Here is a 20385-nt window from a genome sequence, read left to right on the forward strand (position 1 = left end):
CGTTTCCGATGAGCTAGAGCTTGTCATGAGAATGAACACAAGCTCTCGAACATCTCATGGATAAGAACCAAGAACTACCAAGAAACACGATGCTATGCATGCAAAGTTTGAGCTCTCTCCGATGATGCGACCCACTATCCTATCGAGCACAAACATTGTCCTTGCGCGTTCCACTCGAGTCGGCAAGCTCCGTCTTCCACCTCTTCATCATTGTACATGCCACCATCTTTCCAACATACACGCCACCGTCTTCATCCATATTGTACGCATGTCACCGTCTTCATCCATCTTCTACGCCGTCACCGTCTTCATCCATCTTATACGCCGTCTTCATCTCTCTTCATCTTATACACCGTCTTCGTCTCTCTCCGACACCGTCTTCATCCGTCTTCTTCATTGTACTCGATCTTCTTCATCTTGCAACCTTAAGACCAACATATGGATATGGACATGTCCTAAGATTGATTCTCAATACAACCATTAGTCTATAGGGATTGTCATCAATTACCAAAACCACACATGGGGGCTACATGTCCTTTCATCTGGCTTATTGACTTAACTTCAAAATCATTGAAAAGTAAAGTCAAGGTTGCATTATTTCTAAGTAAAATGCACCTCATTTTAAGACTAAGAAGCAAAGTGAAATATACATAGTTTCCATGTACTTCATTTGAATATTCATGTGACAGGTTTATCTTCCATGGTTTGCTGCTTACTTACAGACATGTTTTTTTCTTATGACATGATGCATGGTTAGCTTAGTTGGCAATTCATAACTATGAAGCTCCTAAAAAAGGAAACTGGAGCATACAAAATCATGAATTGTTTCTCTACTATTCAAATAAGTCTACACTTTCATGTTCCTCATGTCGCATTGAGGCAACTTGTCCCCGTTTTTTTTAGCAAGTGTGGGCTATCGGTTTCTCTGAATACTTAAATTTTAATTTACCTAGCTTTCATAAATAACATTTTCCATATATAAATATATCCTATTCCTATGATGTGGCTTTACAAAACATGTGTGGAAACAGAAGTGCAGAAGCAACAGAGAATAACACTAGCAGTAACAATAATCACCTGATAGAATGTTAGCACCATCAAACTGCGTTCATGAACTTTGTGACAATACCAACAGGCAGTAATCAAAACAGACAGTCCTGAAAAATAAAAACGAAGTGAAAACATGTACAGGACAACAGAACATGAAGGTACTCTTGAAAGCGAACATTCCAACATCAATGTAAATAGTATGCTAATTAATGAAGGGTGCATTTAGTCTATAAATGTTATATGGACCCTCACCCGGAGGTGGTGGCATACCTGACAACTAGGGCAACACTAATGCCTGCAAACACAGTATAATAATGTTGTCCTCATAGGAGGCTTAACGAAGAGCAACCACATCAAAGGTTTCTGCATGTTCTCGCCATAAAGTAACAATAGCAGAGTTGCCACTTGATTGCAGAAATTACAATGTCAGTGCATATGGATCTTCGGTAGGATATATCATTAGATTGTTGATGTTGTGTTCTATAAATTATACCTTGCATCAGGTATGTAAATGTTGCTTCTCAGCAACGCGACGAATTTGACAACACCGACCTAATATGAGATAGAGATAGTGTTATATATACAAACAAAGAATTCTGTTGTTATGTTTTATAAGCTTATGCTAGTAATCTGTATGTAAATGTATCTGATGGCAGATAAAAGCATAGCAACATTTACATACCTTATGTGCTGCGGGAATAAAGGATTCCACACACATAACTCATGACACAATCTGAATATCTGATGGCAGATAAAAGCACGTCAGTACTTGGACCAGCGAAAAATCTGTAGCGCAAAGGTATTACATCTTACACCCTGCAACAAATGAAGCTGTGACAAAAGAGTTGGTCACACAAAGAATCTCATAACACAAAGTACCAACAATGTTAAAGCTGGCCTTTTTTCTCCAAATTTTGAGGTTCACTAGCTGGAAGAGCATTATGTGTAAACCAATATAGTCAAAAGTCAATAGATATGGTATTCATTTGGATAAGTCACCTCAGATAAATCTATATGCCATGAGATTTGTAACCATTGATGACTAAAATTAGTAGGCAGAATAAGTATACACTGTCAAACATGAGAAGCACGTGCTCTAGTTTTCCTTTCCAGTTTAACCATTTTAAACTTATCAATTTAAGTGATAAACCTTGAACATCAAGTCACTTATAGGATAACCAAACCATGTAAAGGCCCACTAAATGCAGACTTACCTGGATGTTGCATGAGCAGGAATTTCCTCTTAAAACATGATGCGCTTAACTTAATTTGTCTGAAATTGTGAAGCTACAGAAGCTGCAAAGTGGTCATAAGGGTACCATATCATATCTCAAGTAACCATAGACGAATAGGAGCACATGTAGCATGACGACAGCAAACAATGACCTGCAAGAAAACAACAAAGATGAGCACCCAAAACAATCTCATTGCAAAAAATGAGGTTCCAAACAATAGAAAGGACCTACTGCTAACATCTTCAATGTTTCTGATACCAATTCCTTTCGGTGGATGTTACAGCATGCAACTATACTGGCATCAAGATATATGATATATACGTATGCCAAATAGGAAAGGTATATACAATAGTAACTTGGAACAAAAATATCTTGACCTTAAATATGATGCCACCATTTTCCTAAAAAAAGAATATAAACTCACAATATAAAACTAACTATTTTCCTTACTGAAAAAGGCACCGAGTAGTCCCTAGCACATGACTATGCCAAACACAATTCGAGCCAAGTAACATACATGCGCTTCCCATCAGCTCGACACGAGCAGTACCTGAACATCACATGAAACAACTGTATAATGCAAGGAAAATGCGCAGACAGCTGATGATTACCACTAAAAGAGGCGACGACCAGCTGACATTTCAAGAGCTCAGTGGCACCAATAGAGCTTGGAACCTTCTGTAACTATAGATGAAAGGGAACTTTTCCTCTGAATTCTTACACGTTATCAGCATAGAGTCTCTACCAGCAGGGATCTTTAACAAAGTGAAAAAGAAAACACATGCAAGAAGAAGAAAAAAAAAGAGGTAAGGATCATGGCAAGAATGAACTTTCCTAGCATCACTCTGCCTTCCCTAAACCAGCGTTTGAGCGGCTCTCCTTGAACAGCGGAAACAGCTGTCGCGGCGCTCCACAGCGCCACGCGCGGTCCGACGGCAGCCCTCGGTCTGGCTCTCTCAACCGCGAGTCGATGCTCCCGACGCCTGCTGCGCGGCTATAGGCGTTTCTTCTCTCGGTGGTGGCGCGCGAAGCGGAGCCTTGCGCCACTGATCCTCATTACGCATTACGCAGGAGCGCACGCTTCCGCATCCGGCCCGCCTCCAACACGCGCTGACTGAGGTGGTGGCGGAGGGTCGCGACCAGCACATGGCCCTGAATCCAGCAATCGGCGCACAAAACAGGGAGCCCTCCGGCAGCGGCCTTGCTGTTCCCACATGCTTCAATTTGGGGAAAACTGCTTCATCCCCTATGGAACGTCAGCGGGCGCTAGACAAAGGTGCGGTAGAAGGCAGGAGGAATAGAGCATGAAGCATAGAAAAGGGCAACTGTACCGGTGTACCCTCAATGGCGAAGAATCAGAATTTTTTGAGAAGAGACAACTTCATGTTCCAATATTGCTTCTTCAAAAGACATCTGTTAGCAACTTAGCGTTCACACGTGTTTCAGACACACAATAACATAGTGCCATATGTGCCTAACGAAGTACAACATATGGAGGTGCATCTCTGGGCTAAAGTATACAAGCGGTTAGAATTTTTGTATGCAAAATTTCCAGTACTCGGATGCAACTTGTTCTCACATGATTTGCAGTGATCACGTAGTTTCACATGGGGCTATGACTACAGATAGCTAGATAGTCGTATCATCAACATACCAAAAGTAAACATCTTGAAGGATTCAAGACATGATATGTCCTAGAGAAAAGAAAAGCAGATGCATGGGTTACTAATTTGGCATAAACTCCTTAGCCTAGCATCTCAGCTGTTCTGAACAGTTCTCCAGCACACCTCCCTCATCATTATCACTTATCAGCTACTTAGCACATCGCTACAAGAAGAAGAGTAGGATTTTGTAAAAGAAGATGAATTTAAGATCAGGCTGCATTTCATCAAATACAAGATGGGATACTAAGTCACAATCAATGTGCACTCACTAATGTTTCAAAACACCATCCTGGGGCTATGCTAGAATAACTGAACTATAACATGTAGATGGATCAGGCTATATTATGTCTTAACCTTCTCTTTCAGCTCAGCACAAATACACGGGTATTTCTGCAGCAACAATGCAAAACCATCAGTGAACGCAGCTTCCTTGAAATTTTTCTCCAGTGCAAAGAAATCAAAGCATATGTCTTTCAACTCCTGGCAATTGTACGTCTCGGCGAAGGCTAAAGTAGTTGCAACTGTATCGACCGACAGATTATCCCATAACTTCTGGGCACACATAAGCTTTAGCCGGTCTAGTGCATACCGGTCAGCCACAGCAAGTAGGTCCTGAAACATCTCAACTGGCGAGTCCCCAAGCTCGTCTTCTCCGGGCAAGGCATCTGTGTACACAAACTGAAGCATAACTCTGAATGCAGCAGGTGTGATGTCATGCAGCGTGATGGACGGCATTTTTGCCTCTGCCATGGAACCGAAGAGCTCTGCCCTGAAGACCGGTGAGCGAGCAGCAAGCAGCGCTCGGTGCGCAAGGAATGTCTCGCCATCAATGGTGAATGATACATCAGTCCCCTCCACGCGGTCCAGCAGACTGCCGAGATGGATACCAATGTCTGAAGATGGCACAGGAATAGGGCTGTCACTTATCACCAATATGGCGCAGACAAAAGTGATGTGTCCATCCTTCACATAGTTCTCCTCCAAATCCGTCCGATTCACAAACCAAATCCATCCCCGGTTGTCGCATTTCCCGCTGGCGTTGCCGGCGAGCTTGAACACATCTGTCCTTCCGACAGCCGTGGTGGATGGAACGCCATCCCTGTCCATCAAGAAAGCCTCGAATATGCCCTCGACCCTGCCGGTTCCGGATTTGCTCATGTGCTTGAAGAAGAGAGAGAGCTCTCCGCCAGCCAGTGTTCCGATTCCATTCGGGTAACACTCGATCCTCCAGAGATGCCCGCCGGCGGAGACTATGTCGGAGTGGACTCCCTCGCCGACGGGAAGGTCCTTGTTGTTCTCGTAGTCTACCCTGAACTTGAGGAAGCCAGAACCCGCCATGGCGGTCAGCGGCACCGAGCTTGTCCTCTTAGCTCGCTTGCTCACTGAAATTTTCATGAAGTAAAGATTCACCACAAATCTGACAGCATATAGCTCAATATTTCAGACTGTCAAATCGGTGAACCGGAGAAGATAGGAGGAGGGCACTCACTGGCTTGTTAGCCGCCGAAGGTGGCGGCGGGTTGGCCAGCTGGTGGTGGAGATCGGTGCCGAGGCCACACAAGCCGTTCCGCCGTCCTCCGCGAGTCCCCCGTCTGCGGCCGCCGCAGCTCGTCGCCTACTAGCTCCAAGTCGTTGAGGCCGCCGAGTGTGTTCCAAGCTGCACTACTAAGGGGCCCCCACTACTGATTGGGCTTCTAATTCTTGGGCCTAGAGCCTAAAATACTTCCGTCCCCTGGCCCTGGTGTCCTGCAGATGCAAAACCTGCCCTGAGGTTTGTCTAAACAATCTCATCTCCCTCAACGACTTCACAGGATGAAGCATCTCCAACAGGCGCACGCGCTATATAGGTCGCGCTGCAAAAAAACGGCCGGTATACCGCGCGCGGGAGGGAAGCAGGCGCTCCAGCAGGCGCTCCAGCAGGCGCGGTAAACGGCGCGGCGCTGCAAAAATTTTAGGACGCGCCGCGTTTGCACTAACCGAGCGCCATATGTGACGCGCTCGGCCGCGCCGCCCCGGCATCGCTCGTCCACGCGCGAAAAAACCCCGCGCTGAAAATTCCCCTTCCGCGTCGCCGCCCGAGCGCCCAATCCGTCGTCTCCGCGCGGCCGCCGGCGCAATACCGACGATGGACGGCCCCTCCGGCAACCCACCGACCCCTCCCTACTCCGTCCCACCCTTCGCCGCCGCCGCTTCCGCCGCGCCGCCGCCAAACCCTAGCGGCGGCGCCGACGGCGGCAACACAACGGCGCGCGCGCGCGCGCGCCTCGTCCCACCGTGCGGGCGTCGCACGCGAGTGCGGCCGGCCGCGCGGGATGGCAGCCGCGCAGGGCGCCGGCAACGCGTGGCCCGCGCCGAGGAGGGGGAAGGCGCCGTCGACCAAACGGCCGTACATCGGTGCCGCCTTCGTCACGCCGCCGAAGAAAGCGAAGGCGCCCGCCTCCCACCGGCCGCAGCCTCCTCCTCCGACGACGAACCAGACGCCTCCTCCTCCGACGACGACGACGAACCAGCCGGCGCCTCGGTCCGGCAACCGCGCGGGCGCACATACGGTGCATGATGAAATGCCCGAGAGGTAAAAAAACACTACTTTTCGTCCAAATTGTAGTTTAGATGCATACCTAGTCGGATAATAATGAATTTTCATTGCAATGTAGAGTCGATGATGAGACATTCATGGAGACAATGAATGTTGGTTCTTCGTTCATGCATGATGAAGCCGCCGATGGAGAGGAGGAATATGAGGATGTAGATGAGGAAGGAGAAGGGTTGATTGAACCTCGCCATCCCGGTCGGTCCGCCAAGTACACCATAGCGGAGGACAAGTTTCTTTGCAAGACGTGGTTGACAATTGGAATGGATCCAACAACCGATACCGATCAAACAAGAGAAACATATTGGATGAGGATGACGGAGTACTTCAACACACACAACACAAGTGGGAACGAGTGAACCATGCGCTCACTTCGGTCCCGTTGGTCCCAAGCATCAACACCGATTGCAAAAATGGGCGGGCGTGCAAGCCAACGCCGATGTTCTTAATCCAAGTGGCACAAATGAGAATGATAGGGTAAGCCATTCTACTACTATGTTCACCATATGGCTCATATGAGAAGAATACGGTTCTAGTTCATATAGCTCATCTATTTTCTTTTCCGCATATGTGTAGAACTCTATGGCTCAAGGATTGTTTAGGGATGTGGGAAAGAAGAACAAGAAAGGCAACAAGATTCTTGGCAAGCCATTCACCTTGCATCATTGCTGTGATGTTCTAGCGAATGAAGAAAAGTGGAAGACCCGCGGCAAGTTGGATGCGGCAACTATGGTGGCCAATGCTACCGGTGATGCAACAATCATCGATGATGATGATTCAAGTGATGAAGGCAAGAAGAGAAGCTCCACTCCTCACTCGGTCAACAATGGGCGGAGGAATGTGCATGGTAGGAAGACCGCCAAAGATATGAAGGGAAAGAAGGCCGGCGATGAAGACATTGCAATGGCTATGGAAAGGATTGCAAATGCACGGTTGCAAGCAAATGAAGATAGGAAGATGCAAAGAAACTTGGAGAAAGAGGCTATGGATGCTATTGAAGCTAGGAGAGCCGCTTTGGAGGAGAGGATTGCCGCCAACAAGGAGAGGAAGTTGGCTTTGGAGGAGAAGAGGCAAGCCACCGAGGAGCATCTACGCCTAGCAGAGGAGGAGAGGAAGCTTTTCTTGATGGATACTTCCCAAATGGATGAGAGGCAAAAGGAGTACATCAACCTTCTTCGCGATGAAGTGTTGGCCAAGAAGAGATTGTTGGTAGCCAACATGAACACTTCCACGACTGGCATGTTTGGAGGAGGCATGCCGACGTTTGGAGGAGGCATGGGAGGCATGACCGGCATGGAAGGCATGGCCGGCATGGGAAGCATGCCCATGCCCGGCATGGGAGGCATGGCCGGCATGGGAGGCTATGGAGGCATGGCCGGCATGGGAGGACCAACCTATGGAGGAGTGTTTGGAGGGACTATGGGAGGCTCGGTGAGTGGTGTGTATGGGAGTATGGGACCACCACCGGGAGGCTTCGTGTCTTCCATGAATGCTACTATTCCTCCTTCAACCCAAGATGACGAGGAAGAAGAAGAAGGTGTTGACTTGGAAAATGCGAAAGTGTGATATGCATATGTGATATGCAAATTGTGTGTTTCACTTTGTCCATTTGAACCATATGTCGTGTGTCATTGTTGAACTACGTCATTTTGTGTGTCGTTCTTGAACTATGTGATGTGTGTTGCACTTTGTTTCCATTTAAATTATGGTACATCATTTGTTTCATCATTTATCATTTATGTGTGAGTATTTGATCTTGTGAGATGCAAAGTTGTGTAGAAAACTGTTTTCCGCGCCCGCGCGCGCTGTATTTTGCCGCGCTCGGCGGAGGACCATTTTTACCGCCCGCGCACGCGCTGCATATTAGCGCGTCCGGCGGGGGGAAAACCTGCCCAGCGCGCGCTATCTGTTTACCACCCGGAGAAACTGAGGTTTAGCGCGCCGCGTTTTAGCGCGCATGTTGGAGATGTTCTAAGCGCGCCTTGGCTCGTTGATAAGGCTTTGGTGGTGTAGGCCCTCCACTATTCAGTCCTTGGATTGAGTTCATGCATGTCACGCCTTGATACGAGGGCACATTTTTAGAGGTAAAAGTTTTGTACCATGGTCAGTGAGGTAAATAATGCATAGTAGTTTTATGGGATTTCTAGTTTCGTGCCCCTGGTTCGTTAGTTGTACTCAGTTTTCCCCAGCCTCTTAACTTTTCCTCAGTTTTCCCCTCCCTCTAGTTTGAAACCCCTTCCAGAGGCTCGGACGGGAGGGTTGCCGTCTGTTCAGAGGCCTTCCGTTACTGGTGACGGCTAGGGAGCCGCGGTGGTTTTGACTTGACCGTTGCTTTCGAAATGTGTTGACTATTGACTGGAAGAGCTGACCCAAAGCTTTCCCTCCGTCCGAGACTCGGAGGAGCTCACACACCGCCCCTCCGCCGCCACGCCATCCTGCCCACCTACCTTATGGTGTCGTCCGCCGCCGAGCCGGCCCCGCCCCCACCACCACCCCGGGCTCCGCCTCCACCGGATCCGGATCTACCCCTGTCCTCTTTGTAATTCCGTCCGGTGCGCGGACTATTCCCGCCAGCCGTGGAGAAGATTGGGAATCGAGAGGGATCTAACGCATGGATTCCATCCGGGTAAGCATCGTCCGCCTATCCCATGTGAATTAACGATGAGGCAGTTTTTGAGCGCCAATCGTTGTTGCTCAACTAAGCTGCGTTGCTTTTCGAATAGGATGGATCCAGCGACGGCTTTTCGACTGGTGGTTAGGCTGGATTCTAGCTTTACGCGTGATTCTAAACGCCGTAAGAGCGGGTTTAACTTCCTGCGGTGGTTGCAACCACCATCTCGTTAACGGATTTCAAAGCTAACATCTACGATAACTACACCGGAGCTCTCTCGATGCAGTTCATTTCGAATATTTCAACGACTCGGAGGGAAGATTTGTTCCACTAATTTCCGAAGAAGATCCGGGATTTCTTTTTGCTTTGAATGCTTCTTGCCGGTTCGGTAAAATTCGTATCCATGTGGACAGGGGCCGGGCATCATCCGGTGGCCGGGGCATCATCGGGTGGTCGGGCATCATGTCTCTCTACCGCCGCTGCCTCGCTAATAGTGTGCGCCGTGGCGCTCCTTGTAGGTCCACGGCAGCACCATCCGTCCCCGGTGCTAGTGGTAGCCGGATCGTTCGTACGGTCGATGTGGAGGACGATGCGGACATTGAGGATCAGCCTCCTCAAGATGATGAGGATGAGTTGATGTTTCCTGAATTGGTAGATCGATGCGATAAGCGGGCAATGGAGGATCAATACATGGAAGATATGGCTTTTGGTGCCGGATTTGATGACACCGATGATGAAGAGAAGAATGAGAATGATGACAGCCTCGTTTTAGCCGATTACGAAGGTGAAGACTTGCCAACAATTGAGTGGAACAGGGAGAAACCCCGACTTGTAGAAGGCACCGTGTTTCAAACGATGATGGACTGCCGTAATGCAATTACTACATATCACATTCTCACTAAGAATAATTTCGAGGTTATTAAAAGTGAGCCAGGTAGGTTCACAATTAAATGCCCATACCCAAGGTGTAGGTTTAGGCTGCATGCATCCACAATGCGCGAAGCGGCTTGGTTCGGGTACTACGCCAACCGGTTGTGTATTTAGATCACGGTGTAAAATTTGTTATCTATTATCGACATCCCTTATCATTATGTTTCGGATAAAGAAGAATAATGAGATCCATAGGTGTCCACCTCTAGGGGAGAGCCGAGCTGAAAACAAAGCTAGCGAAGACTAGGTGGTTGGCGAGATGTAATCCTAGATTGGTCGAGAGAAGATCCTTCACTTGGTCCAACGGCACTCGTAAAAAGGTGGTTGAGAAGTATAAAATGAAGGTACCTTACATGAGAATGTTCTATGCAAAGGAAATGGCTCTTGACAAGATCAATGGTCCATGGAATGAAAGCTTTCGGTTGCTTTACACTTTCAAAGCTGAAGTGGAGATGGCTAGTCCGAGCGGTGTTGTAGCGATAGACAAGCATACGAGTTCCCTACAAATTGAAAAGCGGGAAGGTAATGCACAAGGAATGTTTCGGAAGGGCTTTTGTTTGTTTCAAAGCTTGCTCGGAAAGGCTTTTTGGACGGTTGCGGGCCTTATTTGGCCGTGGATGCATCAGCTCTTCATGGCAAGTTTAAAGGACAGCTAGTTGCTTGCTACTGCAGTTGATGGACATAACTGGATGTTCCTCTGTTGCTTATGGGGTTTTGGAGGTTGAGTCACGGGAAAGTTGGACTTGGTTTCGCAGAATTTGCGCGACCTTATAGGTCATCCAACGGGACTTGTTATCCACACGGACGCTTGCAAAGGTTTGGAGATCGCGGTAGAAGCAGTATTCCCTGGAGTGGAGCATAGGGAATGTATGCGACACTTGGTACATAATTTTACAAAGAAATTCAAGGGTAAAGTTTTCTATCGACAACCTATGGCCAGCTTCATACACATGCAGCTCTAGGAAGCATCTGTTTCATTTGGATGTGTTGTATAAACAAAAACCCGGGGTGAAGGAGTACTTGGATGAACATCATGGTAGGGTGTGGTCAAGAAGCCAATTCAATGAAATTTGCAAGGTAGACTATGTAACAAGTAACCTTGCGGAGAGTTTCAATTCAAAGGTCAAGTCATTGAAAGGGCTTATGCTTGTGGCAAATATTTGATAAGATTAGGCGGATGATCATGATAAAGATCGATCTGCGTCAAAGAATTGCATCCACAAATTATGTTGGCCATCTCATGCTCCCGTCTTTGATTAAGTCTTTGCATGCCGGGGCAAAACAATTGAGGATGCGAGTGCGTCGAAGAAAAGGAATGGAGGCTGAGGTAACCTACAGCCGACAAAGAAAACGAGGCGGTGGAGGTATCCGGTGAGTTTGGTTGATAGGACATGCCATTGTAGGGGATGGCAGATCCGTGGGATACCACTGCATACACGCATTGTTTTTCATGAGTGTTATAGGGGGTGAAGATGGTGAAGTTGATCGGTATGTGTCGAGTACTTCTCTGTTGCCAAATTTAGGGCTGCATATGCTATGAATGTTCCTACCTTGTTGGGAAAAGACCAATGGATGAAAGTCGATCCAGGGCTTCAAACTGTACTCTCCGGTATTGACTAGACCGGCAGGTAGGCCGAGGAAGAATAGGATCGAGCTAGTGCGAGAGGGTGGTGCACCGATTCGAAAACGTAAGTGCAAACGTTGTGGAATCCCTGGACACATTGCTAGGCTTTGTAAAAATGGAGTTGACCCAGCTTTTGGAATGGAAGATCGGGCGGGAGCGAGAAAATGCGAGAGGAGAATGAAGCAGCAATTCAACTTGAGATTGAAGCGACAGTTCAACATGATGTGATTGAAGCGACAAATGCGAGAGGAGATTGAAGCGACGAGTTCAACATGAGGAGATTGAAGCAGCAAATGCGAGAGGAGATTGAAGCGAGCGAGTTCAACATGAGGAGATTGAACCGATGGATCGAGAGCGGGGGAACAGGATGGATGTAGAGCTGCTTGAACCATTGGATGGAGAGCAGAGGGAAAAGATGGATATAGAATGGCTTCAACCGATGAGTCTAGAGGAGAGGGAACAATATAGTCGAGAATGCCACGAAAGTGGTAAGGCCATGATACAAGCTAACTTCGAAGAGTGCATGGCAGAAGAAAAAGCACAAGCTTTGCGAAGAAGAAGAACAAGAAAGAGGGCAAAAGGAAGGTAGACACCGGTAATATCCCCGTTAGGGTTACCCGGAGTAAGGTGGTGGCCCCGGCGAGTCACACCGGGAGCAAGAGAAAGATTTTATTCTGAACAACTAATTTGAATTTGTATGAACAATTTGTATTGGGGTTCCCTTTGTATTGGCGATCCCTTTGTGTTGAACAATTTGTATTGGGGATGCCTTTGTGTTGAACAATTTGAATTTGTATGAACAATTTGTATTGTGGTTCCCTTTGTATTGGGGATCCCTTTGTGTTGAACAATTTGAATTTGTATGAACAATTTGTATGCCACATTTAAGCCACATTTATCATTTTAGGGTTTTAGGGTTTTAGGGTTTTAGGGTTTTAGGGTTTTAGGGTTTTAGGGTTCAATTCAAAATAATTCAAAACATGGTGGAACCTTCCCATGGAGCCTTATTATGTTACCTACAACCTAGAGAAATAATAATGGAAAAGGAAATATAGAGATATGAAGTTTTTATGCCAAAAGCTTCAAAACCACTTCCTAGTCCATGAGCTACTAGATATGAAGATGCGGGGCTTTACTGCTCAATACACCTCCCAAATACCCACTATGTTTACAAACTTTGTCCAAATGAGTCCAAATTCGTCACACTTGTGTATCTTTGAGTTGCAAACAATATCTAGTCGGCCAAAATGTAATATATTGTTCAAATAACACAATTTTACAATTTTTATGCCAAAAGCTTCAATTTCCCTTAGTCCGTTTATTATTTGGGTGCCCTCGTTTTACTTAGTGTTACTCAGTTTTCCCCTCCGGGCCCACTTGTTTTACTCGATCATACTCAGTTTTGCCCTTCCGATAAACATTTCCTCACTTTTCCCCCTCTTAGTTCTACTCGGTTTTCCTAACTTGTACTCACTGGCTGATCTCTCGATTGGTCGAGATGTATGTCACACGGATCTTGGTTAGTTGAAAGCTCAACGAACGCTTGCACCGTTCGATCATTTATGATCGGACGGCTCGTATCTCTCTCTCTACCACGATGGACGCATACGGAGACAAGAGCAGAGCACATACCTACCAACCCTGGCGGTCGCATATTCCAGTCGCATCCTCCTCTCTCGTATTTCCTCTCTTACTACGGCGGTCGCGGCGGCGCGGATCTAACCGTGCGTGCGGCGGTGTGCGGCGGCGCGGATCTAACCGTGCGTGCGGCGGCGTGCGGCGGCGCGGATCTAACCGTGCGTGCGGCGGCGCGGATCTAACCGTGCGTGCGGCGGCGTGCGGCGGCGCGGATCTAACCGTGCGTGCGTCGGCGTGCGGCGGCGCGGATCTAACCGTGCGTGCGGCGGCGTGCATCTAACCGTGCGTGCGCCGTGGATCTAAGAGTGCCGGTGAGGATCTAACCGTCAGAAATAGTTGAAATGTCTCTCTCTGTCTCACTTTCGATTCTATTCTCAGATCTGTTGAATGTCTCACTTCCGGTGCCGAGAGTGCGAATCGATGCCAAGACGATTGAAGCCATCGTCTACAACCGCGCTGCAAAGCCGCCGATCCAGCCCTCCGCAGATCCGTCGCTGATGAAGAACACCAAGACAGCGGCGGTTCCGACACCGGTCATCGATGCCACGAACATTGAAGCCATCGCCGATAACATCGCTTCAACGTTTGATGGCGCGGATGACCCCCCCCTCAGCCGCCCGTCGTCCCGGCCTTTCTTGCCCATCGCTGCGCGACCGTGTTCGACGCCGCAAATTGGGATAAATTATTATAAATTTGTATTTTTCAATTTCCAAATGGGATAAAATTGTTCGAACTACTACCTCCGTCTCAAAAAAAGCTTCTTCACGTTCTTGATGTGTCCATGTACATCCGTATGTATGATTTGAATTCTATCCCAACTTGATTGGGAAGATATTGATATGTATTTGATCCGGAGGCTGGTACATGCTTTCACTTTTGGGATCCCTTGCTAAAATTATCGTGCACATTACTTAGCACAAGTAGGAAATTGTACACCGAAATACGAGTGCTTAGAGCCACAACAAAATACGAGTGGTTAGAGCCATCTACTCGAATAACAATTCTATACTAAATCGTCTACCGGAACCACATAAGCTGCTAGGACAGGGATGACACCTAATAAAACTGCACAGATGAATCTACTTTTATCCTCTCCCATCACTTTTAGTTCATGTTCTAGATTTTCTACCACTTGATCAAATACGGCAAGATCTGTCTCAACTCTCAACTTCTCCTTGCGAATAAGCTCTGAATTCTTCTTTTCTTCATCCACAATACGCTTCAGCTCGAATATCATCAGGTTTTTACGGGCCAATTCATCACCTAAATTGGCCACCTTCTCCTCCAAATCCATCCTCCGGCTACACCACCGGGTTGATTCATCTTGGTATGCAATGTACCATGGATCATCGGCTTGCCCGGCTAATCGTAACAATAATGGAAAAAAGAACAACTGAAATCACCCCAACGGGCCATGGCGGAACTTCAAATTCAACGGTAGTACAGAGAGCTGAAGCTATATACCCGCACTTCCGACGAGGTAGGAGAAGTAGAACGTGGCCACGACATGATCGAATCCCCACCCTCGCCGGTGTACCCGCTACGACGAGACATTGAGGACTATTTCGTACACCGCAAACTCCAATAAATTACGGGAACCGAATCGATTAGGGGGCGGGGGAGGCGGAAGCGGAGGTCTACCAATTGGTGCGCGGAACAAATCCCGGTCGTCGTGGGCGGCGGATCCGCTTGCGGCGGACTTTCTCGCGGTGGGTACAATGCGTGCGGACGAAACAAGTGCCTGGAGCCGTGGTTGACGTGCGGCGCCGCAGTTCGTCCGACGCCGCCGGGGGACAGAGCCAGCGGCGCGCCGCCGGCGATGGCTGCTCCGTCCGACGGTGGGGAACGAGCTGTCAGCGGTTCTCCGGTCTAGCTTAAGAATAATTAATTAGCGAACTTGTTGCTTCTCTCTATGATATTCTCTAAAGACATATATCGAGCGGCAAGATATGATTTTTTCTCTCTAAATAAATAGACGACCCCACTCGGTCATTGGCTGCGGCAGCCCACGTAGCGGCAATATATGAGTTTCTCTAAATAAATAGACGACCCCACTCGGTCATTGGCTGCGGCAGCCCTACGGAGCGGCAATATATGTCTTTTCCCGAAAAATAGACGACCCCACCGGTCATTGGCTGCGGAGGCCCCACGGAGCGGCAATATATGAGTTTCTCTAAATAAATAGACGACCCCACTTGGTCATTGGCTGCGGCAGCCCCACGGAGCGGCAATATATGTCTTTTCCCGAAAAATAGACGACCCCATCGGTCATTGGTCTGCGGAGGCCCCACGGAGCGGCAATATATGAGTTTCCCTAAATAAATAGACGACCCCACTCGGTCATTGGCCGCGGCAGCCTACGGAGCGGCAATATATGTCTTTTACTCGAAAAATATACGACCCCACCGGTCATTGGCTGCGGCAGCCCTATAGAGCGGCCCCATTTGTCATTGGCGGCACCGCGTATAAAATCATGAAATAAAACGGCCCACACGTCAGCGATAGATGGATGGGCTGCTCCGACGTGTCTCCCGACCCTACCCGTCGAGCACGAGACGGTCGGGGAGGAGGCTGTCCCTGTGCGGCCCCACCCGGTCAGACTAACGGTCAAGGCCTCGACCCGACGGCTACCGGCCGTTCCAGCACTTGTGCGTGTTTCAAACTAGAGGAGAGGAAAACTGAGGAAAAACTAAGGGACTGGGGAAAACTGAGTACAACTAACGAACCAGGGGCACGAAACTAGAAATCCCTAGTTTTATTGGAGCGACACCCACTTCAGATTTAACATGTGCAACGATGTGGGTCTGATGTGTGTGCGTGTTCTAGAAGACAATCTCTCAAACGAAAACAGTCCAAAAGTTCCTATAACTTTTAGTTCATAACACAAATCCCAGCTCCTGATCTCGCCAAGGCGGGGAAGGTCAAGGCTGAGCCAGAAGTCCGGTTTCATCATTCGCTTGTGTTGCAAAACAGGCTGTGGACTGCAGATAGATTAAGAAAGAAACAGAAACACAATACGCTGCTGATTACTAATCAGTGATTAGGCACAACATCCTTAACATTACGTCTGATTTATCTACGCCACAATGGTTTTCTGAGTGTGTCTCTTAGCAAATAAGCCCAATTGGCAGTCAAATGAGACCACCGATGTGATCGGACCGAAACACTTTAGCGAGGGACTCCTTCGGACGCCTTCTCGCCGGCACGGTCAACAAACTGTCTTCACGGGTTCCCTCGACAAAATCCGTGCGGACGGACTCCCACCTCGCCGACCAGCTTCGCTCGGCGCCTACTCGAGGAAGTGCTGATCTCAGACTGAGGTTGTCAGTTCGCTTCTTCTTCCCACCCCGACCAAACTAGCAGCTCTTCTAAAAAAACAGAGCTCGATAGGATCTTCTCCATCCTGCGGCCACCAAATCGATCTCCTGCAAGCGGTGGCCGCTTGCAGGAGATCGATTTGGTGGCCGCTTACTGAAGATCGATTTGGTGGCTGCGGGAGGAACGGAACTGCCCTCCGCTGAAACCCCTGTCCATAAATCCGGAACGTCGTCCCTCAGTCGCCGTCACCGACACCTGCCGATTTGATCTTGACCTGTGGTGCTAGATCGGGTCTCGCCTGCTAGGAACGAGCCCAACCACCACCGTGGCTGGAGGCCAACAAATGAGGTCCGACCTAAGTAATTTCGTCCCCGTTCTCGATTGTGGCCTCTCTTCTCTGTTCTTTTTCGAAGTTGTCTCTCTCTGGTTAGAGTCAGACGGCGCCGCGGTAGCTCCTACTGCTAAGAGCACGCACTGGCTGGAGACATCGGGCCGACTGTGTACCACCGGCCGCCGAAAACCCGAAGGCCATGGAGGGGATGGAGACATCAGAGGGGTGAGCTGACAGACGGACTGGCACGCCCTCTCCAGGCATGGTACATCTGAGAGTAGAGCTCCATGGCATCGCGCGCGCCTCTGCGTCCGATTAGAGGTGCGCTTCGCACCATAGCGTTCTAGACGGATGACGTTGGCGGCAGGCCCGACGCCCGAGCGCCGCAGCCACGAGGTTGGCGCGCGGACGACCTTGACGGTGTCCGACTGTCCGTGGCGGGCGCGTCCCAGAGAGGGCATATAGAAGTGGTAGGTCCCGATATGGATTGGCGGTCTCATGCGCTGCTACTGTAGGAGCGCTCCAGGCTGCTGTTCCCGATCTGGACTTTGGTCTAGCGCGGTTCGGCGTTGAGGAGTCAAACATCGACGAGCCTCTGTTACGTAGTTAGGGCATCTCCAACCGCGCGACCCAAACGGACGCGCTGGGCCGTCCGTTTTGGGCCGTTTGGGTCGCCGCCCGGACACGCGGACAGCGGCCCGCGTCCGCGTGTCCGTTTGGGTCGCGCGCTGCGCCCAACGCGCGGACGCATCGCATAAACCGGAGAAAAACGAAAACAAAAAAAGAGGCAAATTTAAACGAAATTTGATTAAAACATATGCCCTATTTTGGGCAAATTTAGTACATAGCCCTATTTTGGGCAAATAACTAACAAAAGAAGCCCCTATATGGGCTTTTAAATTTAAACCTATACTAAAAACCCTCTAGGGTTTGGTCGGCGGCGCGGTGGCCGCCGGTGCGCCGACTAGCCCCTGTGGGCGTCGTCGGCGACGTCGTCGTCGTCCACCCCGGCGGCGACGCGCCGTCGTGGCCGGGAGCGCGCGGGGACTCCGGCCACGGAGACCACGAGGGCCTCCTCCCACGGCGAGTGGGGGTCCGGAGCCACCCGGCGCCGTGCCGGCGCACGGAGCGGTGCCTCCTCCCCGAGGCGCCGTCGTCCGCCCCGCCGGGCGCGGCGCCCGGCCTCCCGGCGCCGCCGCCCGTCCTCCCGCCGCCGCCGCTCCGGCGGCGGTCCTCGCCGGCGCGGCGCCTGGCCTCCTCCCGCCGCGCCGCTTCCTCCTCCTCCTCCCGTCGCGCCTGGAGGGCCTGGGCGTAGAGCTCCCAGCCCTCCGCCTCCTCCACCTCCCGCCGCGCCGCCTCCTCCATTTCGGAGGTGCGAATGGCCGCATGGAGCTGCGGCCATTTCGCCTCCTCCTCCGCCGCCGAGATGATCAGGGTGGCGCGGAGGTCCGGGTCCTCCTCCGAGGACTCCGGCTTGGGCTCGATGAGGAGAGGTGGCGGTTGCGGCAATGCCGCACCGCCTCTCCGATGTGGAGGCCGCCGCGGTTCCCTCCGGCCCGCAGCGCCGGCGGACGACGGCGGCTGCTGCTGGCCTCGTCGTCGTTCGCTCCGGGAGCGAACCGTCGCTTGGGGGCCATGGCGGCGGTTTTTGCTCGGGGAGTGGAGTGGGGACTGGAGTGGAGGGCCAGATCCCCTCCAGTCCCCATTTAATATTCTCCCTGGTCACCGACAGGTGGGCCCAAGGGAGACGAGGCGACCAGCGCGCGGACGCGAACGGACGGCGCGTGCCATCCGCGGCCACGCAAACCTAGCCCAGATTTGGGCCGGGTTTGCGTCGTTCCGGACGCCGCGGCCGTCCGCTTTTGCGGTGCGTCCCCGCGCTGGGCCGCGTTTTTGTCCGGCTCGACCCAAACGGACGCGCGGGCGCGGTTTGGGTCGCGCGGTTGGAGATGCCCTTACAGCCATCTAGGCGCAGACCCAGTTCAGTCCGTCGTGCAGTGCTAAGAGCATGTCTAACACGCCCTTTAAAACCCGCTCACCCCGTAAAATTTCGGCGGGATACGGAGCAGGCGCGGTTTGGACCGTCTAGCAGGCCCCGTATTCGGGCCGGCCCGTTTTGGCGGAATACGGGGCCCAGAAAATCCACACCGCCACCCCCTACTTATACCGGGCAAAGGTGCGAGTGAGGGGTTAACCCCTCACTCGCAACCCTAGTTTCGCCGTGCGCCGCCGCCTCCCCAGTTAGCTCCGGCGAGAAATCCCGCGCACCCTAGCTCCACATTTCAACCGCCGGTCGCCATGTACGGACGCCGCAGCAGTACCGCATCGCCCGCGAGCGGATCGAAGCGATCCCGCTTGCCGGACACCGTCGAGGAGGTGTGGCGGCTCCAATGCAAGCGGTCCGCCGCCGGGAGCCGGCGTGCGGCGTGCAGGTACGCCGGCACCCTGTACGTGTCGCCGAAGCTCCGTGAGTTCGCCGCGGGCGGGCGCTGGTACAACGAAGATCCGCCGCTCAAGCCGATGAGCGGCCCCGACTTCGAGAAGTGGCGCGCCGAGTGGGAGCGGAACCGCCGGGCGAAGGCGGCATGGGACGCGCGCATCGGGAGCACCAGCGGCGGAGGAGCTCCGGTCGCCGGTGAGGAGGAAGAGGAGGAGGAGGAGGAGGGGGAAGACCCCCTCTTCTTGCAAGCGATAGCCGCGTCCCTCAAGGACGACGCCGACAAGAAGGCGGCGGCCATCGCCGCCGTGAAGGAGGCGCAGGCGCGGGAGGCGGAGGCGGACGCATACATCATCGACCTCTCCGACTAGAAGTCGCGATCCATTTAGGATCGCGCAATTCCGTATGTATGTACGTATGATCCATATGTATGATCAACTATCTATGAACTATGAACTATGAACTATGAACAAATTTTCCGGGATTTTAAAATTTTCAAATATACGGGGTGAAATACGGGGTCTGCTAGACGGAATGATCTAGCTACGAGCATTTTTTTATACAGGGTAAAATACTCGCGTTTTACGTGGCAGAAAAGTAGAGGGACCGTTAGACATGCTCTAATGCGAGCAAAATTAAAATCCGTAGTCCGAACTAGCTGACGTTAATGGAACGTGTTTATTTGCTTGGTGCTGTTGCGCTAGATGAATCTGAGTGTATAGAAAGCGGAACTAGCTTAATTTCAATGAAACGGTTGTATTAGTGTATACAAGATTTACACTTGTGCTTTGTGTAGTTTTTTGTGCATTTGCATAGGACAAATTGTGTGTGTTTTTTTTTTTTGCATTTCTATACGCCAATATACATATAAACTAGAACACACATTTAAACAATGTACTATTTGAAATGCGAATCTAAGTAGTTGATTGAAAATAACCGCTCCAATATTTGGTTATA

At 50.4% G+C, this 20385-nt stretch overlaps 1 protein-coding gene and 1 long non-coding RNA gene across 5 annotated transcripts; both read right to left on the minus strand.

Annotated features, from left to right (window-relative positions):
- Positions 1 to 334: 334 nt before the first annotated feature.
- LOC124678397 lies at positions 335 to 3196 on the minus strand. 4 transcript variants are annotated; one of them, XR_006994458.1, is made up of 6 exons: positions 2736 to 3196; positions 1733 to 2436; positions 1544 to 1602; positions 1321 to 1454; positions 1078 to 1157; positions 335 to 455 (listed from the first exon to the last, which is right to left on the minus strand). It is a non-coding gene; the product is annotated as an uncharacterized LOC124678397 (long non-coding RNA). The 4 variants fall into 4 exon arrangements; XR_006994459.1 differs by having other exon boundaries at positions 1733 to 1866; positions 2265 to 3196; XR_006994455.1 differs by having other exon boundaries at positions 1733 to 1881; positions 2265 to 3196.
- A 218-nt stretch (positions 3197 to 3414) lies between these two features.
- Positions 3415 to 5520, minus strand: LOC124678415 (BTB/POZ and MATH domain-containing protein 1-like). Its single transcript, XM_047214313.1, has 2 exons — positions 5439 to 5520; positions 3415 to 5331 (listed from the first exon to the last, which is right to left on the minus strand). Coding segments are annotated over exons 1-2 (1041 nt in total). The 5' UTR covers positions 5440 to 5520; the 3' UTR covers positions 3415 to 4291.
- Positions 5521 to 20385: the final 14865 nt, after the last annotated feature.

Source organism: Lolium rigidum, chromosome 1, assembly GCF_022539505.1.
Source record: "Lolium rigidum isolate FL_2022 chromosome 1, APGP_CSIRO_Lrig_0.1, whole genome shotgun sequence".
NCBI lineage: Eukaryota > Viridiplantae > Streptophyta > Magnoliopsida > Poales > Poaceae > Lolium > Lolium rigidum.